Consider the following 26,299-nt stretch of genomic DNA (forward strand, 5'->3'; position numbering starts at 1 on the left):
TTCCTTTTCAATGGTTTTATTGCCTTCTTGTGATTTTATGTAGCTGTAAAGCACTTTGAATTGCCCTGTGTATGAATTGTGCTCTATAAATAAAATTGCCTTGCCTTGCCTTGCCTTCTTTGACAAGGTCGATTAATTTGCTGTTTCCTGTTCTCACATAATGCAAAAAAGCAATCTTCCATTTCTAAAATGTGTAACCTCAAACTTCTTCAAAAACAGAATCCACAACCACCGATTCCTCCGCTTTCATCTTTTTTATTTCAGTCCGAGCGGTAACCTTCACCTGCATGCACAGATGTGTGTGTCACAGATATAAATGGTTCAAAGCATCAGAATGAATGAGCAAAGTGATTAAATACTGATAGGAACGTAGTTTTTAACTACATAATCAGGTTTTCTCTCATTATTGTTGCATACTGTAGCTTTAAGGAAGTAATGCTTTCATTTATCTGTAGGACAGTTTTGTAACATCCACTCATCCATCCATCCAATTTTCTATCACTGTTTTATCCTGTTCAGAATCATGGAGGATTGGAGCCTTCCCGAGCTTTCACAGGGAAAGAAGCGACATTTACACAGGACAGGTTGTGAGTCCTCCATGGGTGCAGATGGCCCTGGGGACGGGGGACGGGGGGGGCATAGTGACCCTGACCCCTCATCCCATCCGTACTTAAGGCGGCAAACATCGGCGCTACATCAACATCGTCCCCCCCAGTTCAAAAATCCCATCTGCGCCACTGGAGTCCTCCTTAGTTTTCTAACACAATAATAACAACAACAACAAAAAAATAGGTGAGGAGAAAGAAACTTGTATTGTATTACTGTTTTGTCATGTATGTTGGAAGACACACTGGTCTCTTGAACTGGCCTGTTCTTTCCATTAAAGCACATTTACCTCGTGGGATGCACATGCTTTCAAGCTTTTACCCAATAGATGTCATGCTAAAATGTTCTTACTGATTATATTATCAAAATCAATGTATGCACACATTTTTACCTCCTTGTGGCAGAGAACATGAAGTCTCTCTTGCAGTGAAAATGATATAATGATGGCTCAGACATGCAAAAAAAAAAAAAAAGGTTTATTATTTTTATATAACACTAACCAGCAAAGCTTCCCCGTCTGTAGGGATGTAAAACTTTAGAATACTATCTCAGTGTGCGGACAGAAGCAGGAACAGGGACAGAAAGAGGGACCATTCTGTGCACGAAAAGATAGAAAATGTTGTAATAATACAATTAGCTGTTAGATCTGTAAAAATAAACTCAGATTTAGTTAATTCAGCAAAACCTGCCCCCAAAACCACAACCTTTACATTTCTGGCTGTGTCAGGACGGGAAAGGGGCAGACTGTTTCCTACACACACTTCCTTATTTTCAGCTTTATAAACCCAGACACTACTCCATTCAGCCTCACAGCCCTCTTACATCCTCATTGGTTTCTGGAAGATCAAACCAACCAACCACCCACAAGATGAACAAACCACTGATCATCCTGGCTGCTCTGACTCTCTTCTGCTGCATCACCACTCTGCATGGTAAGGAAGTATTTAGGCATGTTACGTTGCTCTTCTATCAGATTTATTTCTTATTTCTGATATCTTCATGATATCTTGCAGTTTGCAGATGATTTTAGGAGCAACTGTGTTCAAATGACTGTTTTTATTTGGTTTGGTGTTTTTAGAAATGTTGCTCAGTGTGTATTTAAAACGTACAAAACTTTATTGAACTTTAAACTTTAAGCTAAACTAGGTCACACATCTTTTTCTTGAGCCTTCACCTGCTTCAGACAGCCTGAGTGATACTCCATGTTGTGATGCTTTTTATGATAGAGGAGCAATGAGGAAGACGGTCAGATGTAGCAGATCACACTGCTAATCCACAGAGTAAGATATTAACTGATATGCTTTTAAAAATGTTTATCTTCCACAGCTGCTTCCTGGTCTGGATGTCGCTGCATACGAACAGTCTCTAAACCGGTTCCTTTGGGGGTCATCGACAAAATTGAGGTGATTCCTCCCTCCGGACGATGCCGCCGGGTTGAAAGAATGTGAGTATTCACGACCGATTCAAAGGTTCCAGGACAGCGACTGTCAATAATGAGCAGATGTTTTGACTCTTATCCTGATGTGGTTAAAGTGTCGGGGTGCAGGTGGAGAGGTTGTCCATCACACTCAAAGTTGGTGGTTTGATTCCCAACTTTCCTAGTTTACATGTGTATCATTAGGCAAAATACTGAACCCCACATTACCAATAATACGTTCCTCACTTTTAAGTCGCTGTGCATAAAAGTGTTATTATAATTTTTTAAAATAAGTACATAATGAATGCAGCACAGAGCCCTCTTTCACAGTTGGTAATTTTGAAACTTGGAGTTACACCCGTTCACCCTGTTGCCTTTGATGGTTCTGTCATGTTTTGACAAAGATGGAGCCAGAAAGTTGTTAGATTAGTGTGGCACAGGTATTAAAGTCAAATAACTACAATATCTGAGTTTTTCCACATTAAACAATACTTAACATATATGGTTTTTCCATGTGTTTTTGAATTTCTGAGAAAGCCTTGTGGGCCGCTGCTCCCTCTTTTTAAAATAAATAAACTCAGGGATCCAGGTCTGCATGTCAGGGATTGGTGTGTGGTATTTAGCTGCGTTTACAAGCAAAAGTGGAATAAAAATATCCATAACTGTTCACATTACCATACATTTTTTACTATCATATCTACAAAGAGAGTGGGTTCACTTCTTGGGAGTTCCCCATGTTGCACTGCCCTGTTTCTACAGTGGCCCAGAGTGGACAAACCAGTTACTGACTCAAAACGGAGCAGTTTCTTAATCAAAGATTCAAAATAGTAAAGGTAGTAGTATAGACCTATGTTTGTCATTTAAACTCATGACATCTCTCAGTCTTGCATTACGTTAGCTACCATGCATGCTGCACAGTTGTGACATCAGGGTATCGGGGAAGTTTCACATTAGCACACAGGTACAGTCAGATCAGAAGTGAGAACAAATGGAAAACCATCACAATGTGGAAATTCTGCTTCAGAATACTCTTTTCAAAATCAGATGTCCTGCTTCCCCTGAAAGCACTGTCAGCCTAACTCTTAACAAAAGCAAATACCTACATTCATCTGCAGCAGCTGATTATTGATCACCCATTGTAACTTCCAGGTTTACACAATAGTTTGGAATGAAGAAAAAACATCTTTTTCCTCTTTCTCCTCAGAATCTACAGGAAGAATGGCTCTAAAGTTTGCATCAATCCCAATGCTGAGTGGTTTCTGGGCTTTCTCAGGGCGATGGATCGGTAAAAACCTTATTTTTTTTCATCCTTACACCCGCATAAGAACTGTTTTAATGTTATAAGATACAGCACTTGGTTGTTTTCCAGCTAAATTTAGCAGTGGTGGTCATGGAGATGTGTCTTTATTGGTTCTTGTGCGGCCCCAAATGAGTCCAGTCTAATTGTTGAAGTCTCGAAGCTTCTTTATTCACTGCGAAACATCAACAATGAGCTTTTTTTGTAACGTGGAAACATGAAATCATATTGTGTACTCTTAACTAAGTTACATCTTTGTGACTGAAGCTTCTCCGCCTTGTGTATTTACTTCTATATTGTTGTGTCCAAAGGAAGGGCTGTGCCAAAAGAGGCGCTACATCTTGTGTTCACCGTCGGTTATAGTGATAATGGTACTGTAATACAAATTTGTACTTTACCAGAATCGTGTCTTCGCTTGGTCTTTATAACATCCCTGATCACCACACAGCACTAAAGTACTGTGTTAATTATGGCTGTCAGTTACTGCGTGTCATCCCAGTCTCTACAGTGATTTCTTTGCTTTCATTGCAGGCGCAACCACGAGGCCTTCAGCTCAACCACTCAGCCACCCACTGCTTCTGTAGGCTTCTGATCACAAACAGAAATTCATCAAGCTGTGACGTAACTGCAGGACACCTGAGCCATCGTTGAGTTTAAACGTCTTTCTGTACTTCTGATTTTATTACACTTACCTCCATCTTCTGTGTTTTTTTCACTGTAATCATATTTCACACCTGACTTGTTTCTGTGCTCTTTTGCCATTTGAAGTATCGTATGTGTTGCTTAAAACATCAGTGCAGTAACATGTCAAAACGAAACATGTTTATCTGCACCGTGAAATCAAAGTTGATTGTTTATGGAAGGTACCAAACATGTAGTGTAACTTGACACTGAAATGTGACATTTTCGGTCGGTACTGTAACTTCTAACATGACTTTAGTGTTTTTGTTTTTATAAGGAAATAAAGAACAGACAAAAAGACTTAAAAAAAATGACATTTTATTGCCTACACAGCGTGTGCAGAGTCAGGGCTGTGTGTGGAGAGACGATACAAGTGTTGCTGAGAATGTCTGCTTTCGACTGTGGTGTAATGGCTCACATAAATTCAGATGTGTCCCTTGTCAAAGTCCTTATTTATTTGTGTAAAAGTCCCAACTTCATTCCACTAATATCAATGCAGGAGCAAGAGTTTGGGTTCTTTTTGGAAAAACCCCCAGAAGACCAACAGTTTTATTGCAAACTGCTACACTGGAAAAAATCAAAGTCTTACCAAGTATATTTGTCTCATTTCTAGTCAAAATATCTCATTACACTTAATATAAGACACAACTGCCTAACAAGTACCATTTCAGCCAGATATAGGGACTTGTTTGAAGACAATACATCTGGAATATCTTGTTAAATGAAAAAGTCTTGAAAACAAATTGTTTTGAGTCGGATATCATATGAAACAAGCTTTTTTTTTTTTTTTACATTTGAAAGCTTTTTAAGCTCATTTCAAGATCACTTTTATCTCAAAAGTCCTAAATATCACATCTTATTTCAAGAAATCTTGACAAGCCGATTTTCACTAGTTCCATTGGCCGATTTTTTTGCTTATTTCAAGCAAAAACGTCTTGTATTTGCTGTTTTTCTTACTTATTTTTGGAGGGGCATTTTTTCCAGTGTAATATTGTATTCAGCTATATTCTCATGGTAAAACTCCAATTAAGCATCTTAACTGTTTGGTACTCCATGAAAACAGATTAAACAAGTATCTTAAATCCCTTGTGGAGGCAGCCTCATAAAAGCCTGCTGGTATCAGAGTCCTCGCTCTGTAAATCAGGAGTTCCTCAAGCTCCAAAGATAAAGCTTTGATCAACAGCATGACTTCACCATCACTCAGTAAGGATTTATAAAGATGACCCTGCACTCCTGTGTTGTTATTTCTTTATCTTTCTAACTGAGTATTTATATTTCATTTCAGGGAGCGGGTGCAGGGATCCAACCTCCACTCAGGACCCACGGTATGTTAAATGGGTCCGGATAACTTTAGGAAAACTAAAACAGGACCTCAACAAAGGACAAATCTGTAATTTAGCTCGTCGTGTCAGGGAAACAACAGCGTCAGCACTCCAATCTGTGTCCCCCCTCATCAAATAAAACAAACTTCCACTCGTCTCCTCAGGCCAGCTGTAACTTGTGTCGCTGCCCTTCTTTGACATTCAATTCTTATGCATCATTTGGCTTCCACGATTCATAACCTGCCCTGTAAAGCGTTAGCAGCTCCTCACCACTCAGCTGCAGGTTTTCCTTCCAACCGAACGCAAACAGACAGCCGCCTCCCGTCGGCGGTGGAGGATCGAAAACCTACGTGGTGAGAAACTACCTACATAAAACCTGCTGACAGTCACTGTTGCATTTAACAGGTTTCAATGCGTTTCCTAAAATTTCTTTTGAGAAACAAAGTAGCACCTTTGTTGGTGACTGCTGGTGGCTAAAGACCCACAACCAGTTTAACTTCACGCATTACATATTAATAAAACTGATGTTCTGAAAGGCAGAAGCTTTTCAATAGTTTCTCTTGATATACTATCATGATTAAACACACCCAGAAAAAGAAAAAACAGCCTTCCATTCTTGGCATCTTTGAATTCAACCGATATAACATTAGTCAGAACACACAGAACATTCCTGAAGGTTCAGATTTAAAAGTGAGCATGATCTTATTTTTTTTTTACCAGACTTGTTTGCTGTGTTTTTGAATTCTCTAATGTGCAGGTTATCAGAAACATTTCTGCAGCATCCTTGAAGTTCAGCAGCCTTTTCCTTCCATCAAATTCAACGTGTCCAATTCGTCCCAATTCGCCACACAATCCCCACTTTCCTGGTGAAACGTTGCCGAGCAACATCACACGGCAACCTCGAGCACTTCAAATCAGTCTGCATCAAAACGAGCAGAGAAATAAAAGCATGGCCACAAAGGGAGCACAAGGAGTTTTACATTCAGAAATGACATGTGATGAAGCAACTCATCAGGGAAACCACCACAAACATGCGTGAGATTGAGTTTAGGATATAAATGACTGATGGAAACCCAGATCGGTCTTTAAAGTGAAAAACTAAAAGGTGGTTGGATTAGTTAAAAAAAAAAAGAGAGACACCAGTCCAAGGTGAGCAATGATTCCCCACAAAAACATCCCCAAATGTTGGTTCGGAGGGACGAAAAGATGGCTGGACTGATGATGAATGGCTGGGTTAATCTCTGAGCATCTTGGTCTCATGGGCAGTGCTGCTGTACAAACTAGGCACGTTGTTTGTAGAAAAAGTACATAAAGGTGCGCTCTACTGAGACAAAACTAACAGGTCACGACAGTTGGATGTTACCGTGAAAGAACTGAAAGATGCGGGTGAAGAAAGATGTGAAATCTATCTGCAAAAGCATTTTCTTTTAAAACAGGAGATAAAACAAAAGTATTTGGATTAGGCATCATCTTAAAGCATGAAAAGCTTTGACACGACACTTAAATGTGCAATGAAGAAATAAAAGCCATCAACACAAACTGCTTTCAGACCTATAACATTTATGGGTTTTTTTCTCAAAAACTTGGTAATACTGAATCGAACAAAGTACCAATTGAAAGACTGCATGTGAGACAGAAAATGCCCGTAGTTCCAAAACAAAGTTGGACAGAGACGCTTGGGCCTCCACAGGAGTATCAGAGTAAGCTGGAGGTGGTAGTCACATGAGTACCGGGCAAAGAAAGAAGTACAACACCAAGTACATCTTTGATCTGTGAGGAAAAACTGCACCCCTTTCAGGAGAAAGGAACACTCCTCTCGCAGATGTGAGAGCTGCACCGTCACCAAAGACATTTAATTATATACAGCTGTTGTACAAAAATCAGAAAACCCTGGGAGGTTAGTTCAGGAGTGAAGTATAGGCCTCAAAATGCTCACAAAGGTCTACTCCTCCAGAAATGAAAGTTTACAGATCGGCGTCAAATCAAGTGCAACTGAAGCATAGCCTAGTGGATTAAAGCAGATGTTTTAGGGTGGTGCTGACACCTTCTATCCCAAAGTGACGACTTTTTTCAAGTTGAATACTAAACAGAGCAAACGCTTTTAATAAAACTAATCTAATTTAAACAGTCAGCGTCCACCAGACGCTGCAGTATAAAATGTGCCAGATATGTAAAACACCGAGTGCACGCACAGGCAGCAAATAGAGCCGAGTGTCAAACTTCTAAATGATCTTTAAAAATGTAGCTGGTGTCAAATGCCCAATCAGAAAAAAATAAATAAATTAAAAAAATCGAATTATTCCCGATTCAAACCTAATTTTTTTGCCAGTTTTTAAATTGCATCACACAGACAAAGCAGCTGTTGGACTGTTTATGTGTAAACCAGTGGCTTCCTGCTGCTAATTTAAATAATGATCATTTCCATTTAATCATTCGCATCTCATTAGACTTCAAAATCTGAGAAAATCAAACAAAGTTTGCTGGTAATTTGGATTTTTTTTTTTTTTTTAATTTGTTCTTTTTGTGGACGGCAAGATTTGGAGCCGCTGGTTTAGACAAGAAATGTTTTCCCATATCTATTCACGATATTCTCAAAACAGAGATAAAATGAGCGTTTTTTTCCTTCAGTTTTGGTAACGAAGCCCGGAAATGGTGCTAGTTTCGACACTCGGCTTCTTCTCTTATCTCGTCAATATCACACCGATAGTTGACCCTTTCTAAAAGGCTTCATAAGAAAACTAAATAGTTCATTTTTTAAAATTTCTTTTTCTTAAAACTCGAGAGTCGGACGTCCATCTCATCTTATTTGCACCATTTGACGACTCAAAAATTTCAAAAAGTTTCAGCTTCCCAGGTCTCCCTCTCTGGGAAAGAAGTGAAAGTGCATCAGTAGTTTTTTTTTATCAAAACTGCACGAAGACATGGGATTTAGACAACAACAACAAATATGTACGCAAGTACATACATTACCTGTGCTTATAAAGGATTCTCAGAGCTTCCTGTTTGGTTTTTGCTCTAACAACGTGACTCTGAGTCTTTAGAGTGAGAGGTACTGCTAGATGCATAGCTCAGCCCTGAGTTACAACTTACATAAAGGGCTATTAGTTCTAATTATCCGACACAAATATAGAAAGATTAGAGTTCACAGGAATCTGGCATTTGAAAGCTCTAACTACCACTTTCACGGTGAGCCTTTTTTTGGTAAATACATTCCGACTCTTAATTAGGAATCATTAACTGCTTCTTCACTTCCTCTGGAATCAGTAAATAAACATCAGACAGGTCGTGTGATCGTGCTCGTTGTGGGAGACTCTTTGGCCAGTCAGCTGATGGGAAACTGATGAGATGAGATTTTCTTTCAAGAGTTCAAAAACAAAAACATCAAACGCTGTGAAGACCGTTATCTGTGGATGTCATGAACATATTAAAGCAAATGAACAATAAGGGGGCTGATTTAGTTGGTAATTTGGGCTCTGAATGAATCGTGTTGTTACATCACAGAGCTGCAGAAAACTCCTATTTCTTTTTTTTTTTAGTACCGTGACACTGAAGCAAATGAGGTGAACAACATACCTCTGAAAAGTTACATAAAAACAATCAAAGTAAGATACAAAACCCGTATCATAGGAACAAAAAACAAAAAAAAAAACTGCGTAAAGTGAATGAAGCAGCACTCCGAGATGGCTTTCGCTTTGAGATTCGTTTGTTGGCGAGATCCTCTGAAGGGAACAGATCTTTTCTCGTTTGATTTTGACATCACGATGTCAAAAGAGGTGAAAGTATGATGCAGAAAAGAAGACGAGAACATTACCCGTGCGGTGACATGAGATGATTTCACATTCTACTTCCCCACGTGCTACCTTTTAAAAGTGTCTACTTTCTTTTGATTGAATTTCAAATGCGAACCAAAAACAAACTTTCTCCACATCTTCATATAACGTTCATAACCTGCATTCAGCTGTGTTTTAGTGTTACTTGTTTTATTAAAACGTGTCAGTTAATTTGGGAGTGAAAACAGTTCACGCTTCTGTAAACTGGGACTTTTACATACAACCATATTCTCTTAAAATGTTGTTTCTTCACATCTGTGTGAAACGAAAAAACCAAACTCAAATGAAAGCCAGCTCATCTGCCGACATTTGGGTGGTAAATCCATCCTAAAACAGTTGGTGGTATTACTTTGCAGGTGCGGGAGCAGAATCTACGGGCCGCCGTGATCATGTCTAAGGCAAAAAAAAACAAAATGACATTGGTGATCACTTTAACAACTTCATCCTAAGCCCAGCATTTGGTTTCAAGCTTTTTCAAGGGGAGAAAAATAAAACAAAAACATGAAAGTGTGGGGGGAAAAAAAACGAAAGAGGAGCAACAAACGGGGCAAATACTTCACTCCTTTTGGGCAGGTGTGTCAGGGTTTAGGGGGGGGTCAGATGGTGTCTGAGTTTTAATGTGACTGGTAAACTCTACAGGAAGTTGTATAAAGCTGGAAGGGGGATGACAGTGTTTAAAAGCTGGGGGGGCAGGGTGGGGTAAGACTGGCGGGCGGGGCTCCCTCGGGCTGCACTACCTGTGGACCGGTAGGTGCAGACCGTTGAGGGGGTTGAGCGGGTGGGGTAGGGAAGGGTGCAGCTCCAGCTGGGCCAACAGAGAGAAGTGGTCCGAGGGGACGTGTGGGTGGGGGCAGCCAGTGATGTTGTTGTCTATGAGCCACTGGCTGTCCAGCGGCCCCAGGACGCCCAGGGCACTCATATGCGTCTTGGAGAAGAAGATATAGTCGATGACACCCTGCAGACGCAAAGACACCATCAGTGTGGGGAAAAAGGACAGGCAGCATTTTGACTTGCGACTTGGATTTAGTCTCAAAAAAGGCAAACTTGGTTCTGTCAGAATTTAACCACATCGACTGGCAGCTGAATTATTCTGGCAGACAATCACCAGTGAAGGAGTCCTTTTGTAGGCATCTTTATTTATATAGCGCAGTTCATACCACAGGCGACTCAATGTGCTTTACATAAAGACAAGGCATTTAAAAGAACAGCATAAAGCAGCATAAAAACAAGCAATTTAAAGAGAATAAAAAAAATAGATAAAAATTAAAACACACAGTTAAAAGCAATCAAAGAAGAGGGGAAAAAAGAAAAATATAAAATAATTAAAAAGGATTTATAGCATTATGCTTTAAAATGATTTAAAGGAACTCAACCGTAAGCACACCGAAAGAGAAATGTTTTTAACCTGGATTTAAAAGTGCTTACAGGCGGATTTCAGTTCTGCTGGTAGTTTGTAGCTTTATAACTTCAGAACTGGTGCTGGGGAAGGCTCAACGGCATGCATTAAGTTAAGCTAAAAAACTTCTGACGGCTGCAGCTTAATACGTTCCATTAGAAACTCGACATTTATTGATTTAATCCAGTAACTCCTCTGATAAGCTCATAAATGCAGTGTTCCCATCAAACCACACACATGAGAATGTGAAGAGGACTTACACCGTACTGCATTGCTCTTACACTGGAAAAAATGCCCCTCCAAAATTAAGTAAGAAAAACAACAAATAAGATGTTTTTGCTTGAAATAAGCAAATAAATCTGCCAATGGAACTAGTGAAAATCGGCTTGTCAAGATTTCTTGAAATAAGATGTGATATTTGGGACTTTTGAGATAAAAGTGATCTTGAAATTAGCTTAAAAACCTCTTCAAATGTCAAAAAAAGCTTGTTTCATATGAAATCCGACTCAAAACAATTTGTTTTCAAGACTTTTTCATTCAACAAGATATTCCAGATGTATTGTCTTCAAATAAGTCCCTATATCTGGCTGAAATAGTACTCGTTAGGCAGTTGTGTCTGATATTAAGTGTAATGAGATATTTTGATTAGAAATGAGACAAATATACTTGGTAAGACTTTGATTTTTTCCAGTGTAGGGTATTTTGTCTATAAATCATTTCTTGTGTTTTCTGTTCCATTGCGGTTTGTTAACCGGCAGATCTCGCATTCGTATCGTTGCATGTTGATGTTCGCACAGAGGAAATAAACTCTCAACCCAACAGCTCATCAACTTTCAGGAAATGTTAAGTTACCCTTTGGATGGGTATGAGAATGTAAGCTTGACTCATTTCATTCTATCCCACTTATTATTAATTAGTCATCTAAGTAGCTGATGAGGTTATAGAACTAGTTGTTGCTGCTGTAAAGCAAAAAAAAAAAAAGAAAAAAAAGAAGAAAACTGCACAGAGCAGAGATTCTCTGACTGAAAAAAGTCCCACGAAAGGAAGAGAAAACATCTGGAGGTAGTTTGTAGCCATGGTGGTGGAGCAGAAAACCTTTAATATGTGTGACAGTCGCCTGCGTGACTCATTTGAAACCAAAGAGAAAATGATGACAATGAAAGAACGAGACAGGGGCCGATTCAAACACTTAACCAGTAAGAGCTTTCAGAAGAAAGCACAGAAACATGTTCGGCAGCACTGTGAAGCGTAACCTGTTTGAGGCCTGCTTTTCCCACTGGAATCTTCCAACAGCAAACTACTCATAACGATAAAAACAATCCACACATATTAATGCGTCTGACAGTAAACTCAGTGTCACATCTGTTGGATTTATGTTTGAAGCACTCGCTGTTTCTGCTCTTTAATTTGATGCTCGGTTTTCCAAAACTTCCCATTTTCCAGTCAGATACTAAATGAAAATGGATGTTAACATTCTTCTGTTGCTTTTTCAGAAAGATGGTTTAGTTTTGGGTGGAAAGCACTGAACCTGAGCCCTAAACATCTACACAATTCCTGGGGAATTTTGTGCAATCTAAAATGATAAAAAAAAAAAAAAAAAAAAAAAAAAAATCAATAATAGCTGTTCAAGTTTCACGAGCCTGCTGGTTTATTCAGAAATTTCCTGCCATGTAGACATGACTGCGGTCTGTAAGTGCGATAAAAAAAGCACCCAGAAGCCTAAACCCGTGCAGCCGGCTCTGGAAAACCATCAGTTGACTGCACATTTAGGAGATTTCAGCGGGAGGTTTCTACCTTGAAGTCGTACGTGTAGTTGGTGTAAGGCATCAGATTGCTGTCGTAGGCGCTCTTCAGCTGGAAACTGTGTGAGATGCTTCCGTCCGAGTTGCCGTTCTTGCCATTGCAGTTGAAGTTGGTCAGACATTCGTTGTAGCGCAGCTCCTTAAAGTCTTTGTGGTTGTCGGCCACTCCTCCGTTGCTCAGGTATTCCACCACACCTGGATCCAAGAGCAGGAAGAGTTTCAATACGGAAGCTCCCATTTTACCTCAAACAGCTGGTGCGTGTCTTTAAGTCAATGGATGACGGGGCTCCAATTTGTCACCAGTTGGCTGAAAGGGAATGTACTGGCAGATCTGTGAGTGATGTTATTTGATACCATTCAGCAATTACAGTCATACACCAACAATGTTACTGAAGCTGAAAAGATCTGAGGGCTCCTAACAATGGAGGCGACCGTACCAGAGTCTGGCAGTGAGTTGAGGTCAGCACACAGGACGATGGGGATAGAGGACGGGTCAGAGGTCGGTGAGCCTGTCACCACTGAGCCCGAGGCCCTCTCAGCGATGCTCTTCAGCTCCGACAGAAACATCATGGTTTGTATCAATTTAACGTCGGAGTACTCGGGGTCCCAGTGCAAGTGGGCATTAGCCACCAGGATCAGCTGCCTGTCCTGTGGTGGCTTCATGTCTGAAAGTAGAGACAAAAAAAAACAAAAGAGAAAGGATTCTATCTGAGAAAAAGTCCAGAATTACTGCACAATAACAAAAATGAACAGGAAAAGGCCGTAAAAGCCTAAAATAATGAGATCTAACACAGTAAGGGGGCACAGGGGCCTTTCCGCTGGGCCATGATGCAACTTTAGAAACTCAAAAGAGCTGAGACATCAAAACAACTGAAAAGAAGAGGAGGAGTTTACTAAATGTAAATGAACAAATTCTAAATCAGGGAAACTTACTCCACATGGATGAAGCTGTTCACTGGTTACATAATATCGTTAAATCTCAACAAAATAAACTGGTGAACCTCCTTTTCGTGCGTCACTGAACTAAAAACTCTGCATTTAGCTGACATTGTGTTAAAAATCACTTGTGACATCTTGTGGGAAAAACAAACTACTGCACATAAACTTTTCCTCAGCAGCTTTTCTGGTTCCACTATTTTGCTTCATCTCATTCATGAAATCATCGTACGCTGGTGATACAGGCACAGTGCGTCTTTTAGGTGGAAAAGTCAGCTGTTTAAACTGGTAACCATGGTGAAACAACCAGTAGTTGATTAGTTAGCTCTGATTGGTCCAATTCACTTGTTTATGAAGTTTTATTAAAAAATAAAATAAAAATGAAGTGACAATTAGGGATGTCCCGATCAGTTTTTTTTGTCATTTGATTTTGAGTATCTGCCGATACCGAGTCCCGATCCGAAACTTCTACAGTACATTAAAAAAAATTAAGAAAGGCGAAGAAACAGATCCAGGATGTCCCTGATTTTTTTATTTTATTCACTTATTTTATCATTTAACACTAATAAACAGAGCACTTCTGTGAGGAAGCTTGAACCAAAAAAGTAATCAAGTAATAAACTAATTCTTCACGTTCTAGTTTAGTGCAACACTGTCTAATAGAAAAACGAGCAGCAGCTCAACTTGAAATACATGGCAGGCATGTAAACAAATAAGCAAATAAAAGTGCCACAGTGTAATAAAGTAAGGCCAGTAATGTGCTTTTCGGAACTGCACTCCTAATTCTTACTCTGCTCCTCTGGCTTCACAGAAGGAAATGTACGTTTTTCTTGATGAAAACCAACATCTCTACCTCGTCAGGTTTGAGTCTGTTCCTGTTCTCATCAAGCATGTTAGCCATGTCCTCTCCACCTCTTGAAATCCCAAGTTTGCATATCTCACAGTTTGCAATCGCAATATTTTTGTCATCCACTTTAAAATACTTCCACACCGCGGACATTCGGCCCCCAGCTTCAAGCTGCTGCCGTGTTCTGCTTCGCTTTACGCCACGCAGCAAAGTGACGTCATGATGCATGCGTTGTTTCTGTGTGGAGTTGAGACCATAGACATAAAAATTCGGGGAGTTATGATTATTGTAGTTGGGGATAAACACCTTCCTCAGTCAAAATAAATGCACTGGGGAGGCACTGGAGACCCATCCAAGATGGCGGCCGCGCTGATACATCCATGGTCAGCTCCAACAGGCAGCATCAGTCTATGAGGCGTCTACGTATATTATGGTTGGTCTGACTCTGTACCACCACATAAGTGTAAATATTAAGCCGTTATTTTTTCCCATTTGTTTTGAAATATTATAGTTCTGATCAAAAAAATGAGAATAAATATACATATAGGCTATATATCCGATCGCTGATCGGGATGAAACGTTCGATACCGATCGAGTCAGAAACCACGTGATCGACCCCGATTTCCAATCACGTGGTCGGATTGGGACATCCCTAGGCAAGGCATCTTTATTTATATAGCACATTTCATACCACAGGCAACTCAATGTGCTTTACATAAAGACAAGGCATTTAAAAGAACAGAAAAACAAGCAATTTAAAGAGAATAAAAAAAAATTGAATAAAAAATAAAACACAGTTAAAAGCAATCAAAGAAGAAGGAAAAAGAAAAATATAAACTCAACCATAAGCACACCGAAAGAAAAATGTTTTTAACCCTAGTGACAATAATTACCAGACTGATTGCAAAATAGAACTTATTTCTTTACTGGCTCCACTTTTGGGCTTTAAGTGTGAAAGTTTGACTGATGGCAGCACAATGCATTCTGATCTCTCAGTTTAACGTTAGCTAACCTGCAGCAGGTCGTTCACATCACGGTCGCCCGTTCTTACCTCCGGAGAACATGTCCTTATTGACTTCCAGCAGAACGGCCACTCCAATGTTGTCTTTGGTCATCACTCTGTTCAGCATGACCTCGGATCCCTCAGAGTTGGCCATGGCAACCTGATTGAACTCCACCGTGTGTTTTTGGACCAAAGTAAACCTGCAGAGAACAAAGTAGCAGAAATTTGCACAAGGACTTAGGAAACTCCTGTTTGCTTAATCTCATTTCGAATCAAAAATAAATTTACACTGCATGCTGTCACAATGCGGTCACAGCCCGCTGTGACCCGGGAAGCTTGTTCTGTAAAGTGTGAAACTAAAAGCTCTTAAGCTCACTTGTCGGTCTTGAAGAACACCGCGCAGCCGTCCACGTGTTTCCTTTCCTGTTCTGAGACCAGTTTGGCACGAGATTTGGGACAGAAGTAGCCATCGTAGCCGCGATCTTTTAGCGTTTCCAGGAACAATGTGTAATACTGCTCTGTTTCCACCTCCTGCAGACACACAGAAAACAACCATCATCGACGGGTCGATGCACGCTCACAGTGCAGAAAGACGTCGGCTGAGATTCCTGGACATGAATCACATTCAAAGTTAATCTTTGACCATTTCACTTTAGCCATGTTTTCATTCAATTGTGAAGCTAATGTGAAGCAAAGGGTCAGCCGTGCAGGAGCTGATCTGAAGGGACGACCGAAGGCTGCAAAGTGTCGCAGGGGGATGCACGTGGCTGTGAAAAACACAGCAGGAAGCAAAGCTTGATGAAGAAGACACAACGGCTGCATACAAGGCAAAAGTGATGAGGGGTCTTCAGGGAAGCTTTTCAGATTATTCTTTAAAGGGATAGTTTGCCTCTTTTGACATGAAGCTGTATGACATCCCATATTAGCAACATCATTTATGAACATTTTCTTACCCTCTGCTGCGTCCTGTGAGCCGAGTTCCAGCCTCGTTTTGGCGTTGACGAAGGTAGTCCGGCTAGTTGGCTGGGGTTCCGAAAAAAAAGCGTTTTGCTTCTCAAAATAATATGGGTTCAAAAGAGTAATACATTTGCATCAAAAAATCGTTAGCCAGAAAAAGTCAGACCTCACAATCGCTTGGCGCTATTTTTGCCTCGTGCTGCCGCTTGCCAATAGCCGCGCCTGTTACGGTGTTTACTGCTCAGAAACAGGGGGCTGCTCGGTCTGCACGGTTTACACAGCAGGCAGTGATACAAAGGGAGAGAAAATAGGGCCAAGTGATTGTGAGGTCTGACTTTTTCTGGCTAACGATTTTGTGATGCAAATGTATTACTCTTTTGAATGCATATTGTTTTGAAAAGCAAAACGCTTTATTTTCGGGACCCCAGCAAACTAGCCGGACTACCTTCGTCAACGCCAAAACGAGGCTGGAACTCTGCTCACGGGACGCAGCAGGGGGTAAGAAAATGTTCATAAATGATGTTGCTAATATGGGATGTCATACAGCTTCATGTCAAAAGAGGCGAACTATCCCTTTAATGCTTCAGTATGCTTCTCCATCGCTATCCGTCAGCTCTCCGTCCTTTCGAAGTTCTCCGTCGGGATGTCGGATACGCAAGGCAATTCACCTCCCGATCAGTAGGCGTCGCTACGTTAAACGACCCAATCTCGCGACGTCTATAGTGAAAGTCGTTGATTGATTGTTTACCTTCCGGAACGATGGCGAGCGAGAGAGAAAGACTGCTGGTGGAGTTGGAGCTTATTGATTTTGAAATGCAAATAATTTTGACCAAATGTTGACCGGCACACAGTAAACTCTTTCAAAAATGGCGGTGTTGTTGTTCTGAGAGGAAGGAGCTAAACCGGAAAAGTGATTCAGGAAATTATGTTGTTAGCCGACCAATCACAACCCTTGCGGTAGATAGTGTTGTGGCCATTTATGTTTTGTAAGAGATGGGTTCTATCGGTTTGGTTTTCTTTGGGATATTGGAATATACTTTGGTTGATTTGGTGTCAAGATCTGGGGTTCATTTTTGTATTTCAGATTGTTTAAATTATTTTGGTGACATTTAGACCCGCCCATTAATCAGACAGATTAAGAACACACCAGGGGCTCTTTTTTGTTTGTCAAATGTCCGGTGGGAGGATGGGAGGTGGTTGTTGAATGATTTTTTTGACCACTTTTAGATCTTATTAAATCCAAATAAGTGAACTTTCGTTTTCATCCAAATTGTAAGAATTTTTTTTTGTCATTGTTTTGTTCATATTTTTTTTGTTGTTAAAAAATAAACTACATATATTTTTTAACAATCAACTGAAGTGCGTGCAAGAACACAACCACCTGCTGCCACCCACGGCCTTTGTTGGAAAATATAATTTGGAAACTTAAAAGGCCGCGACAGATACAAAGGAACTTTGGCCGACGCACCCAAGCGACGGAGCGCGTCTCCGGGAGGGTCTCCGGTGACGGAGAGGGCTCTCCGTAGGCGACCATAAATCAGCCTTTACTGTGAATGCTGAACATATTTATTCAGGAGGAGCACAGGCAGCTGATCCATCGTTCGAGTCACTCGTTCGCCACATTATTCGTTTCCACACTCCCAATGTGCTGAGTTAACACGTCAACAGTTAACTGTCACGCTCTCCAACACTACTGAAGCCTGACAGCACAGATGTGTGATATGTTGGCACAGCTGAGGCGGACATGTTGGAAACATGAGAATCAGGTAAAGACACCAACTGAAGCCGGAAACAGAGCTAAAACTTTGAGGATTGTGTCCGATATCAGGCAATCTGACCACGACTGACTGCGTAACACTTCTGCCAATCCAATCGAATAGCTTTTTGAATGTTTCAGTCCACATACGTCTTTTGAGAATCAGTTTACTGGTAAGTGTAACCTTCACCTGCAGGCTGATGATGTCAACGTCACAGTTGGTGATTTCCTCCATGATGCCCTTCTTCCGGTACTCCCAGTTCAAGGCCCAGGACGGACAGTAGCCATACAGCTGTCGCGTGGCGTACTTGTCACACAGGACGTTGTAGCACATGACTGTGAACACAGCTGCGGGGGCGCACAGAAAAGTAGAGAAGATGTCAACCATATAACAAAATAAAACAGTGAATATAAAAGTTACTTTTATACGTACAGCAACTACTATGACTGACGCAAGTGATGATTAACTGACAATTCATTTCAGACCATTTTCAACTAAACATGTTAACATTTGACTGGTTCTCCAAGCGTCTTTCTACTGAATCTCTTTGAGTTCGGGACGCTGTTTGGACCAAACAGACATCTGAGGGCGTCACTAAGGGCTGCAGGAAGTTAGACGAGGTCGATAATACAAAGATGGTCAACTTAAACATAAATTATTATACTTTGGATGAAAGTAGAATTTACAACATGCAGGTTTTATATAACAAAAAGGTTTTAATGTGCTTTATAAATGCAGAATGACACCATCACTATTAAATTATCACATTATTATCCTTGGGCTTCAAAATGACAAAAAAACTAAATTAAACTTAAATTACTTAAATTAGGGCTGGGCAACGATTAAAATTTTTAATCTAATTAATCACATGATTTCCCTGATTAATCACGATTAATCGCATTTGTACGCAAATTCCCAAAATGAATGAATCCAAAAGTAGTGTATAGCCTTTAGCATTTAGTTTTATTTTAAATGTGCTGCCATATGAATGAAAGTGCCATAACATTTGTTGTGCAAACACACTTTTAACATCAGCATCTTTCTGTAGTTTTTATGTAGAAGCCTCGCTCCACTGTCTGTTTCCTTGAATGACTTGCTGCTGTCAGTTGTGTGTTTTGCCTTTAAGTGATATTTTAGACTGGAACTACTACGCTGAGAAGACAATTCAACTTGGCAGTGTTTACAGATGACTTTGGTTTTGTCGACTCCGCCGTCTGGAAGAACTTTAAAATGAAAACGGCCGAGTAAAAGTTCCGTACCCTTCTCCATGTTTGGTGGATCCGCCGGTTACTTTCTTTTCCGGTTCCGCAGCACACAGCAACAGACTTTTACAAAATAAAAGCCTGTGAGCAACAGACTTTTACAATAATAAAACCTGCACTAATGCGCGGTAAAATATTTGTCGGCGTTAAATAATCAATGCGTTAACGCCATAATAAACGAGTTAACTCGCCCAGTCCAACTTAAATGTATCCAAACAAAAAACTCGCATCAACCTGGTTTTTAGCCTCGGCCATATAGAAGAAGAAAAGAAAAGACTGGAGACATGCTGATTATTCTTTTAAGGCCAAGTGTGGCCATAAACAGCTGATCGTTCATGTGATCAAACATGTTATTCACAAACACTGTTTCCATCTCTGCAGCCATAGCCAATAAGATCAGAGAGACTAAATCAAAAACATTATTAAGTTGTGTGCAGAGATGAGTGATGATTATCAGCTGCAAGTCATGTTCATTCCAAGGTTAAAAAAAATGGGCATACAGTGAGATAACTGGGAGGTTTAAGGTGCACGTTGTTGTCTGATAAACTGACCTGTAGGGATCATTTGGTCTCGCTCTTTGAGAGTGATCCAAGGTCTTTGGGGGAGCTGCTCTGGGTGCACTGGAAAAATGCAGGAGGGCAGGAGAAAAGAGGGATTAGTGCTCATGAGTCTGTTGCATCTGCTATAATATACACACGGCCTGCTTTATGAATATGTATGAGTCCTGATAAACAGCGATGCAGTGAGGTGAAGCGGCTGAGCAATCAACCTGCTAGATTGTCGAGCATGTAGTTCAAAAGCTTTCTGGTTCCGTCGGGCTCCTGGTACAAGTTGAGGATGTCTTGGGACAAAGGATTGCCTGCAATAAAAAAAACGGGTTAGTTATAAATACAACCTGAATGGAAAAGTGTAAAACAGCCTGATTTATTCATCAACCAACGTCTGGCTAGAAGTTTTATTTTAGGACAGTACAATAAATAATAAACAGCATGAGCAGACGCTTACACTGCTTCAAAATAAAAGCTCATAATAAAAGAGGTTTCTCACCTTTTAGCCCCAGAGTTTGTAACTGGAAAAGTCTCCCAAGTTCATAAGGCAGAACTCGTAAAAGATTGTTGTTTAAAAGCAATTCCCTGCAAAGAAAAAAAAAAGAAAAAAATCAGTTATTTAAGTCAGAGAGTTGGAATTCCTTGTCACTGGTCTATTCTTAGCAGAGTAAAAGCATCCTCGGTTCAGTCTTCCTTCAGAGTGTGTCTTTGTAAACTTTGCTATGTTTTATCATAAACAGTCAAGCTACAGTTAGAGTTCAACACGAACATTTAACTGGACCATCATCCGTGTCCCAGTTTATTCACACGGACGGGAGTGGAATCAGATTATTGCAGCGAGCTGTGGACTGTGTCAGTAAAATGAAGTTTTCTGCCACCTCTAACTTTCTCTGTGGGAGCTTAATGTCCATGTAAGCATAGCCAAATCTTAACTGGCTGATTTTAAAATCATAGTTTCAGATTGATTTAGCCATCTGACCAAAGAAACTGAAAGATATGTGAATGAGAGCAGCTTTTTTTGGACATATGGCTGTATAAAAATACACTTAAACTTGACTGATTACTCAAAAAAGATGGAACTTTGGAGCATTTGCGGAGCATCTAGGCCTGTCTGAGTCCAACTGAGAGAAATTCATTCCCTACCTGTCGTATCTGAGGACATTAGTTTGGTTTTTAGAAGCCTAATTTGTATGATTTTAGTTGGAGTAACACGTCTACCTGCATTTAAAAAAGTGCAGGGTTGGGTCAAACTAACAAAATCATTAGTTTTTTTCCGAGTGTCATTCAAACATCCTTAGTACATGCAGTACAACTGCTACCCTTTCAAAAAGCTAACAACTTCAGACATCCGGCAGTAAAAATATCATATTATATATAATAATATATTTATATATAATATATTTTTATATATAAAATATAATATTATCAATATTGTATCACAGATTCCAGTTGAAAGGATCCACTTACACCAAGTGTGTTTGCTTGTGGTGCTAAACCAAATTCTCACAAGATTCCAACCTCGAATACCCAAAAGTAGATAAGTTGCACACACATAAAACTTTAGGATAAGATGGACTAATCTCCACATCTCAAACTGAAGTCGTCATTCAGTCCAACTGGAGCTAAACGCTACTTTCTGTCATGGCTGGAACAAGTTGGTGAGATTAATCAACCTCTTTCTCAAGTTGTATGTGTGTACTGTCCATCTACTTGTGATGTCTTGGCGTTCACTTTTCATTAAGCACAACCATTCTCCAAACCCGTGTGAAACAGCGTTCTCGTGCCTCTCAAACGTCCAGAGAACTCTGTTTCCTACACAGCCTGCTGCCGTGATAAAGCGCCGCTCAGCAGGACGTTCTACCTGAGAGAGACCATGTTGCCCAGTTCGGCGGGCAAACTACGGAGCTTATTGGACGACAGGTTCAGGTAGACCAGGTTGGGCAGCTTGGCGATGTCGGGCGGGATGCGACTCAGGTTGTTGTCGTTGATGTGCAGCGCCGTCAGGTGGGTTAGCGTCCATAAGGAGCTGCTCAGACTCCTCACCCGTCCTGCATCAAAAAAACAATGCAATTTCTTTAAAATGCCATCAACTTATATCTGAGCTAAAAAAGTCTTCACATTTATTTCCCACGCCAGAATGCAAGCTGTTTCTTCATCTACTTTCTGAATTGTTACTTGTTCATGTGTTACAACTGAATTACAGGTTTCAGTAACATCAGACCTTAAAAACTATAGCTCAGCTTCTGTTTGCATATACAAACAATCACTCTGAATGCTTTCAGCTGAGCCACGACAGTCATTCTGTTCAACTCCCATTTAATTCTACATTCTAGCAACCAATGCTTTGAGGGTTTCTACTTTTATCTATTCGATCACAGATCTGCACCCAAGCTCAAAGCCTTAGTTGTTTGTGTTTTGTTTCTGGGAATTAGTTCAACGAACCAGATATCTCGAGCTCAGCCCAGTGAGACTTCTTCCCACTGGCCAACTCCTCAGTTGACATGATGGTGTAACATCTGCGGGGATCTGGAGGATCATATTTTTCCTTTGGCATACCTGTTAATCTGCAGAAAAAAAGGGGGAAAAAAAACAAAGATTTTGTTTGGATACACCCAAAAAAGACACATTTTTTCATCTGAAACCTGTATATGTAGAGGACTCAACATATTTCTACTCTTATTTCCACCTGGCAAAAGTAAAATTAACTTCAATGTACATTTAAAACATGTAGCGTTTATTTTAAAAGAACATTTTTATGAAAAATTGTAGACTTCATCCTCGTTATGCCATTTTCGGCCTACGCTGATACTGTATTTCATTTTAAAGCCTTTATCCACTGATGCCGTGAGCTGATCTCACTTAGAAATTAGGACAAATTGATCACAGAATAGTTGCCCATTAATGCTCTGCAGATCAACTGCTTCAACATCCAACTAATTACTTCAGCACAACAAAGTGTAGTGTTGTGTTTTCTAAGGGCAGCAAAAACCTCCAACAGCAACGACTGATTGTGATAAAGATCTGATCAAATTCCTTATTTTCCCCTCTCTGCTCCATTCAGATATTTGAAACCCGATCAGAATAACCACATAAATAACCACCAAGTTTTCTATGAAGCATATGAAACCCAACAACCTGAGACAGCATGTACGAGCATCTGACTGCTGGATGGAGGCGTACCCACCCTGACCATGACACACACAGTCTGGACCAAGACCGGGCCAAAAAACAAAAACACCAAAGCAAACACCTGGAGATTCCTCGGCAGGAATCTAAAGAGCTTAGACACTGATGTAATATGTCTAGATGGCATTCGGCTTGTGTCTAAAGGGATCTGTTTTAGCCTTGCACGATAAATTCAGCTGGAGGACTTATTTTATGATGACAGCAGGGAGACCAACAAGCTGAATAAATTGAAGACGTCTCCACTTTTTTATATTTAGAGCAGGACACTTAGAGCAGTTAACTAACCCGTCTATAAAATCACAGGACTGAGCCCTAAAACTGACACATAAAAAAAACCTGGTCGAATTTGATTTAGAATGGCTTCTTGTTTTAAGGCATCTCGAGCACAACATGTCGTAATATGAGGGGGAAAGTGTGTGTGTGTGTATGTGTGTGTGTAAAATGTTGCGTGACCTCTAAAGTCTCTACCGACTCGAGCCTTTTATCATCGTCTCAGAATTCTTTCGCAGTTGGTTTTTTTCAAAAACATTGATAATTCCTCTAAAACAAGGTTAAAGACTGTCTCCCAGAACTGATTTATAAGACAATTACGCAATATTAGATTAGATTAGGATTTGCAAAAAATGTAGGATGAATAATCTAATAACTTTATAGTTAATAAAACATGTTACATAAACCAGAGAGCTCTGAATGATTTCAAGCAGACAGATTGCTACCCAGACAGACAGAAAGATGGAAACTTCAGTAATATGTGACTCAGCTTGTGACTGTGTTTAATTAGGTGTGGCTACTGATATCTACTTTATAAACATGTAACACAAAGAGAAGTGTTCTTTCTTTAAAAACTGGCCACTTATTGATTAACGAGCTACAAAATTAGGTGTTCCGGTTTCTATTACCTTTGTGTAATTAGTGCAGTTTGCTTGCTTGTTACTAAGATAATTATGAGAGCATCCTAACCACAGACTTGGTTTCTTTCGACTTGGTCGAGGTCTGCAGTCTCACGCAGCTCTATATGCATTTGTTAGCAGGCGTTCAGATTCACATAATCGCACATTTGCCAAATCGTATTTCATTTATCAGAGCTGGACAAAAACACATATGCATATTATATGCTTTTGACGGAACTTAGCTATCTATTTTCTACACCTGCTTGGTCCTGTTCGGAGTCGCGGGGCAGCTGGAGCCCATTCGACCTGTTATAGGGCGAGAAAGAGGGTACATCCAAAGATGTGTCACCAGTCCATCACTGGTCCAACACAGAGACAACTTAACCAGAATGTCTGAACACAAATATACATTCAAACAACGTGTTCAGATGTTTAAACACAGAAATACGTCACTGAGATATGATTAATTGCTATGCATCATTATTTTAGAGACCAGATATCTTGAGCTCACAGTACAATAGTGATAGTACAATAGATTCTGAACTAAATGTCCTTGATTAATAACATGACTATGAGCGTTTCCTTTGATTACACGAGCATTACTTGTAAACAGTAGAAGGAAACAACATTAAAAATCATCCAAAAAGAAAAATGTGCCCCACGGACGATCACGCTTGCTTTTGAAGCAGCCATAAAAAAGTTGGAGGTGTTTTCAGAGCAACATCCCGCTTGCAACAGGAGTCTGTTATTTAAATCCCCCTGCTGTCAGCAGCAGCAGCACGCATGGCTCTGCTCTGAAGCACATGTTACAAACGTGTAATATTACATGGCCTATGAGCACCCACATATAGAGCTGCACAATGTTTTGTGCCAGTATCTATGAGGTTAGCCGAGGTGAACAAGTTTGGAAAAATAATTACATAACCTGTTAACACACTACCAGGTCACAAATAAGCTGCAGGGAGACATATGGCCAGCTCATATCATTTTATATCACAACCATCTAGAGCAGAAGCCTTCAACAGGGAGTCCGCGGAGGTACTGCAGGGGGGTAGCGAAATCTTTGGTTGATTAGACGATTTTTAACATTTCTTTTTTATTTCAAACAGTTTTTTCTCACACATTGTGTGCAAACGTGTGCCATCCACAGATGGTTTTTGAGGATTCATTGTCCCATCTTCATGCATGTTTAAAGTTAAAATATGTGGATTATTGGAATAGCTCAGTGTTGTATGCAAGATGTTTGTTTATAAATGGCAGTGGCACGGCCACCCTGTACCTTGCACATGTTTAAAATAAAAACATGAATATATTAACCTGTGTATTATTTGAATAGCTTAGTATTGAATGTACAATAACAGAGTAGCTGTGTTTATACACAGCACTAGGCCCCGTTAAATATAAAACACAATTGTATGCCATATAAATAGTAGGGGGGGTTCCCTGCTCCAACTCTCCATCAGTTTGGGGGTCCCTGGCCTGAAAAACGTTGAAGACCCCTGATCTAGAGACATGCATAAAACTGCAATTACTGAGGCAATTGTCATCACAAGGCAGAGACTGTTTCAATATTTTAGACTCCAGGAGAAATCACAGTTAACCTAAACAAGTGCTAAAAGCTGGAATAAGTTACCAGAGAGATCAGGGAGTTGTTACTTCTGCAAGGTGGGCGAGTGGTCAAATGGAAAAAATCCAGCCATGGCAACTGCTCAAACAGCTGAGGGACGAGGGTCCAAACATAGCTAGAATGTCAAAAGTGACAAGCACGTAACGTAGCTGGAAGGGCCCCTGAAGTTCGGCCCACCTGACACCAAGGTAAACACGCCCTCAACATATGCCTTTGTCGATACATACTTATGATAGATACGGGAAAACGGCGTCAAAACTGACACAAATTACGTTCCTGGTGCACCGCTTTCCGAAGCACGGCGCTGGATTTGTTTGGCTAGCGGCTGTTGAGCGCACGCCACCCGGGCTTACCGAGGCTGACTGCCGGGGAGACAAGCTGGCAGGAATGGAGACGGATTTAGCTGTTAACTCAACCCGAAACAGCTCGGTTAATGTGGCTGCTACGTGAGTGCAAAATCAGGCTGGACATTACCTTCATTCGGGGGCAGTAGAAGACGATTTATTGAGGGAATTGGTAGAGACATGCAGACGCGGTTGTTGAACCCGTTTAGACCCTGAGCGTCTCGGAAACAGAAGGAAGAACAACAAACGCTACTTCCGCTCGTGGCCGTCCAACTAGAGCGCGCCTCCCCAATTTTTTTTGCAACCTTTCTCAATTACCCCTTATTTTTGGAAAATGTTAGTTTTTAACATAAAAAGAAACAAATAACTACGGAGCCTCTCTGGTGACATGGTAAAACAAAATAATAATGTTGGCCACAATTCAGCTATAACGTGCACACGAAAACTAAATATTTAATATTAATATCACCACAAGTGACTGAATAATATTATTATTAGTATTAATATTACTTATTAATATAATTATTTACTCAGTGGACTGGGCTCCGACGGTCTAGCTGGGTTACCAAAACACAGATATTTGGATCTCGG

General features: G+C 40.4%; 2 protein-coding genes across 3 annotated transcripts; one reads left to right on the plus strand and one right to left on the minus strand.

Moving 5' to 3' along the window:
• The first annotated feature begins 1,429 nt into the window (after positions 1-1,429).
• On the plus strand, positions 1,430-4,517 carry cxcl13 (chemokine (C-X-C motif) ligand 13). 2 transcript variants are annotated; one of them, XM_075467235.1, is made up of 5 exons: positions 1,430-1,538; positions 1,933-2,050; positions 3,228-3,308; positions 3,632-3,691; positions 3,852-4,517. In XM_075467235.1, exons 1-4 carry the CDS (start codon positions 1,475-1,477, stop codon positions 3,681-3,683), a joined length of 315 nt encoding a protein of 104 aa, XP_075323350.1. In that variant the 5' UTR covers positions 1,430-1,474; the 3' UTR covers positions 3,684-3,691; positions 3,852-4,517. The 2 variants fall into 2 exon arrangements, with proteins under 2 accessions (XP_075323350.1, XP_075323349.1); XM_075467234.1 differs by lacking the exon at positions 3,632-3,691 and having other exon boundaries at positions 3,852-4,507.
• Positions 4,303-25,936, minus strand: cnot6l (CCR4-NOT transcription complex, subunit 6-like). Its single transcript, XM_075467232.1, has 12 exons — positions 25,839-25,936; positions 22,104-22,225; positions 21,523-21,709; positions 20,161-20,246; positions 19,883-19,972; positions 19,665-19,733; positions 18,041-18,198; positions 15,514-15,668; positions 15,186-15,337; positions 12,789-13,016; positions 12,344-12,546; positions 4,303-10,108 (listed from the first exon to the last, which is right to left on the minus strand). The coding sequence occupies exons 2-12, from the start codon at positions 22,213-22,215 to the stop codon at positions 9,887-9,889; spliced, it is 1,662 nt and encodes a 553-aa protein (XP_075323347.1). The 5' UTR covers positions 22,216-22,225; positions 25,839-25,936; the 3' UTR covers positions 4,303-9,886.
• Between the last annotated feature and the right edge of the window lie 363 nt (positions 25,937-26,299).

The sequence above is a fragment of the Odontesthes bonariensis genome, chromosome 6, assembly GCF_027942865.1.
Source record: "Odontesthes bonariensis isolate fOdoBon6 chromosome 6, fOdoBon6.hap1, whole genome shotgun sequence".
In the NCBI taxonomy this organism is placed as follows: Eukaryota; Metazoa; Chordata; class Actinopteri; order Atheriniformes; family Atherinopsidae; genus Odontesthes; species Odontesthes bonariensis.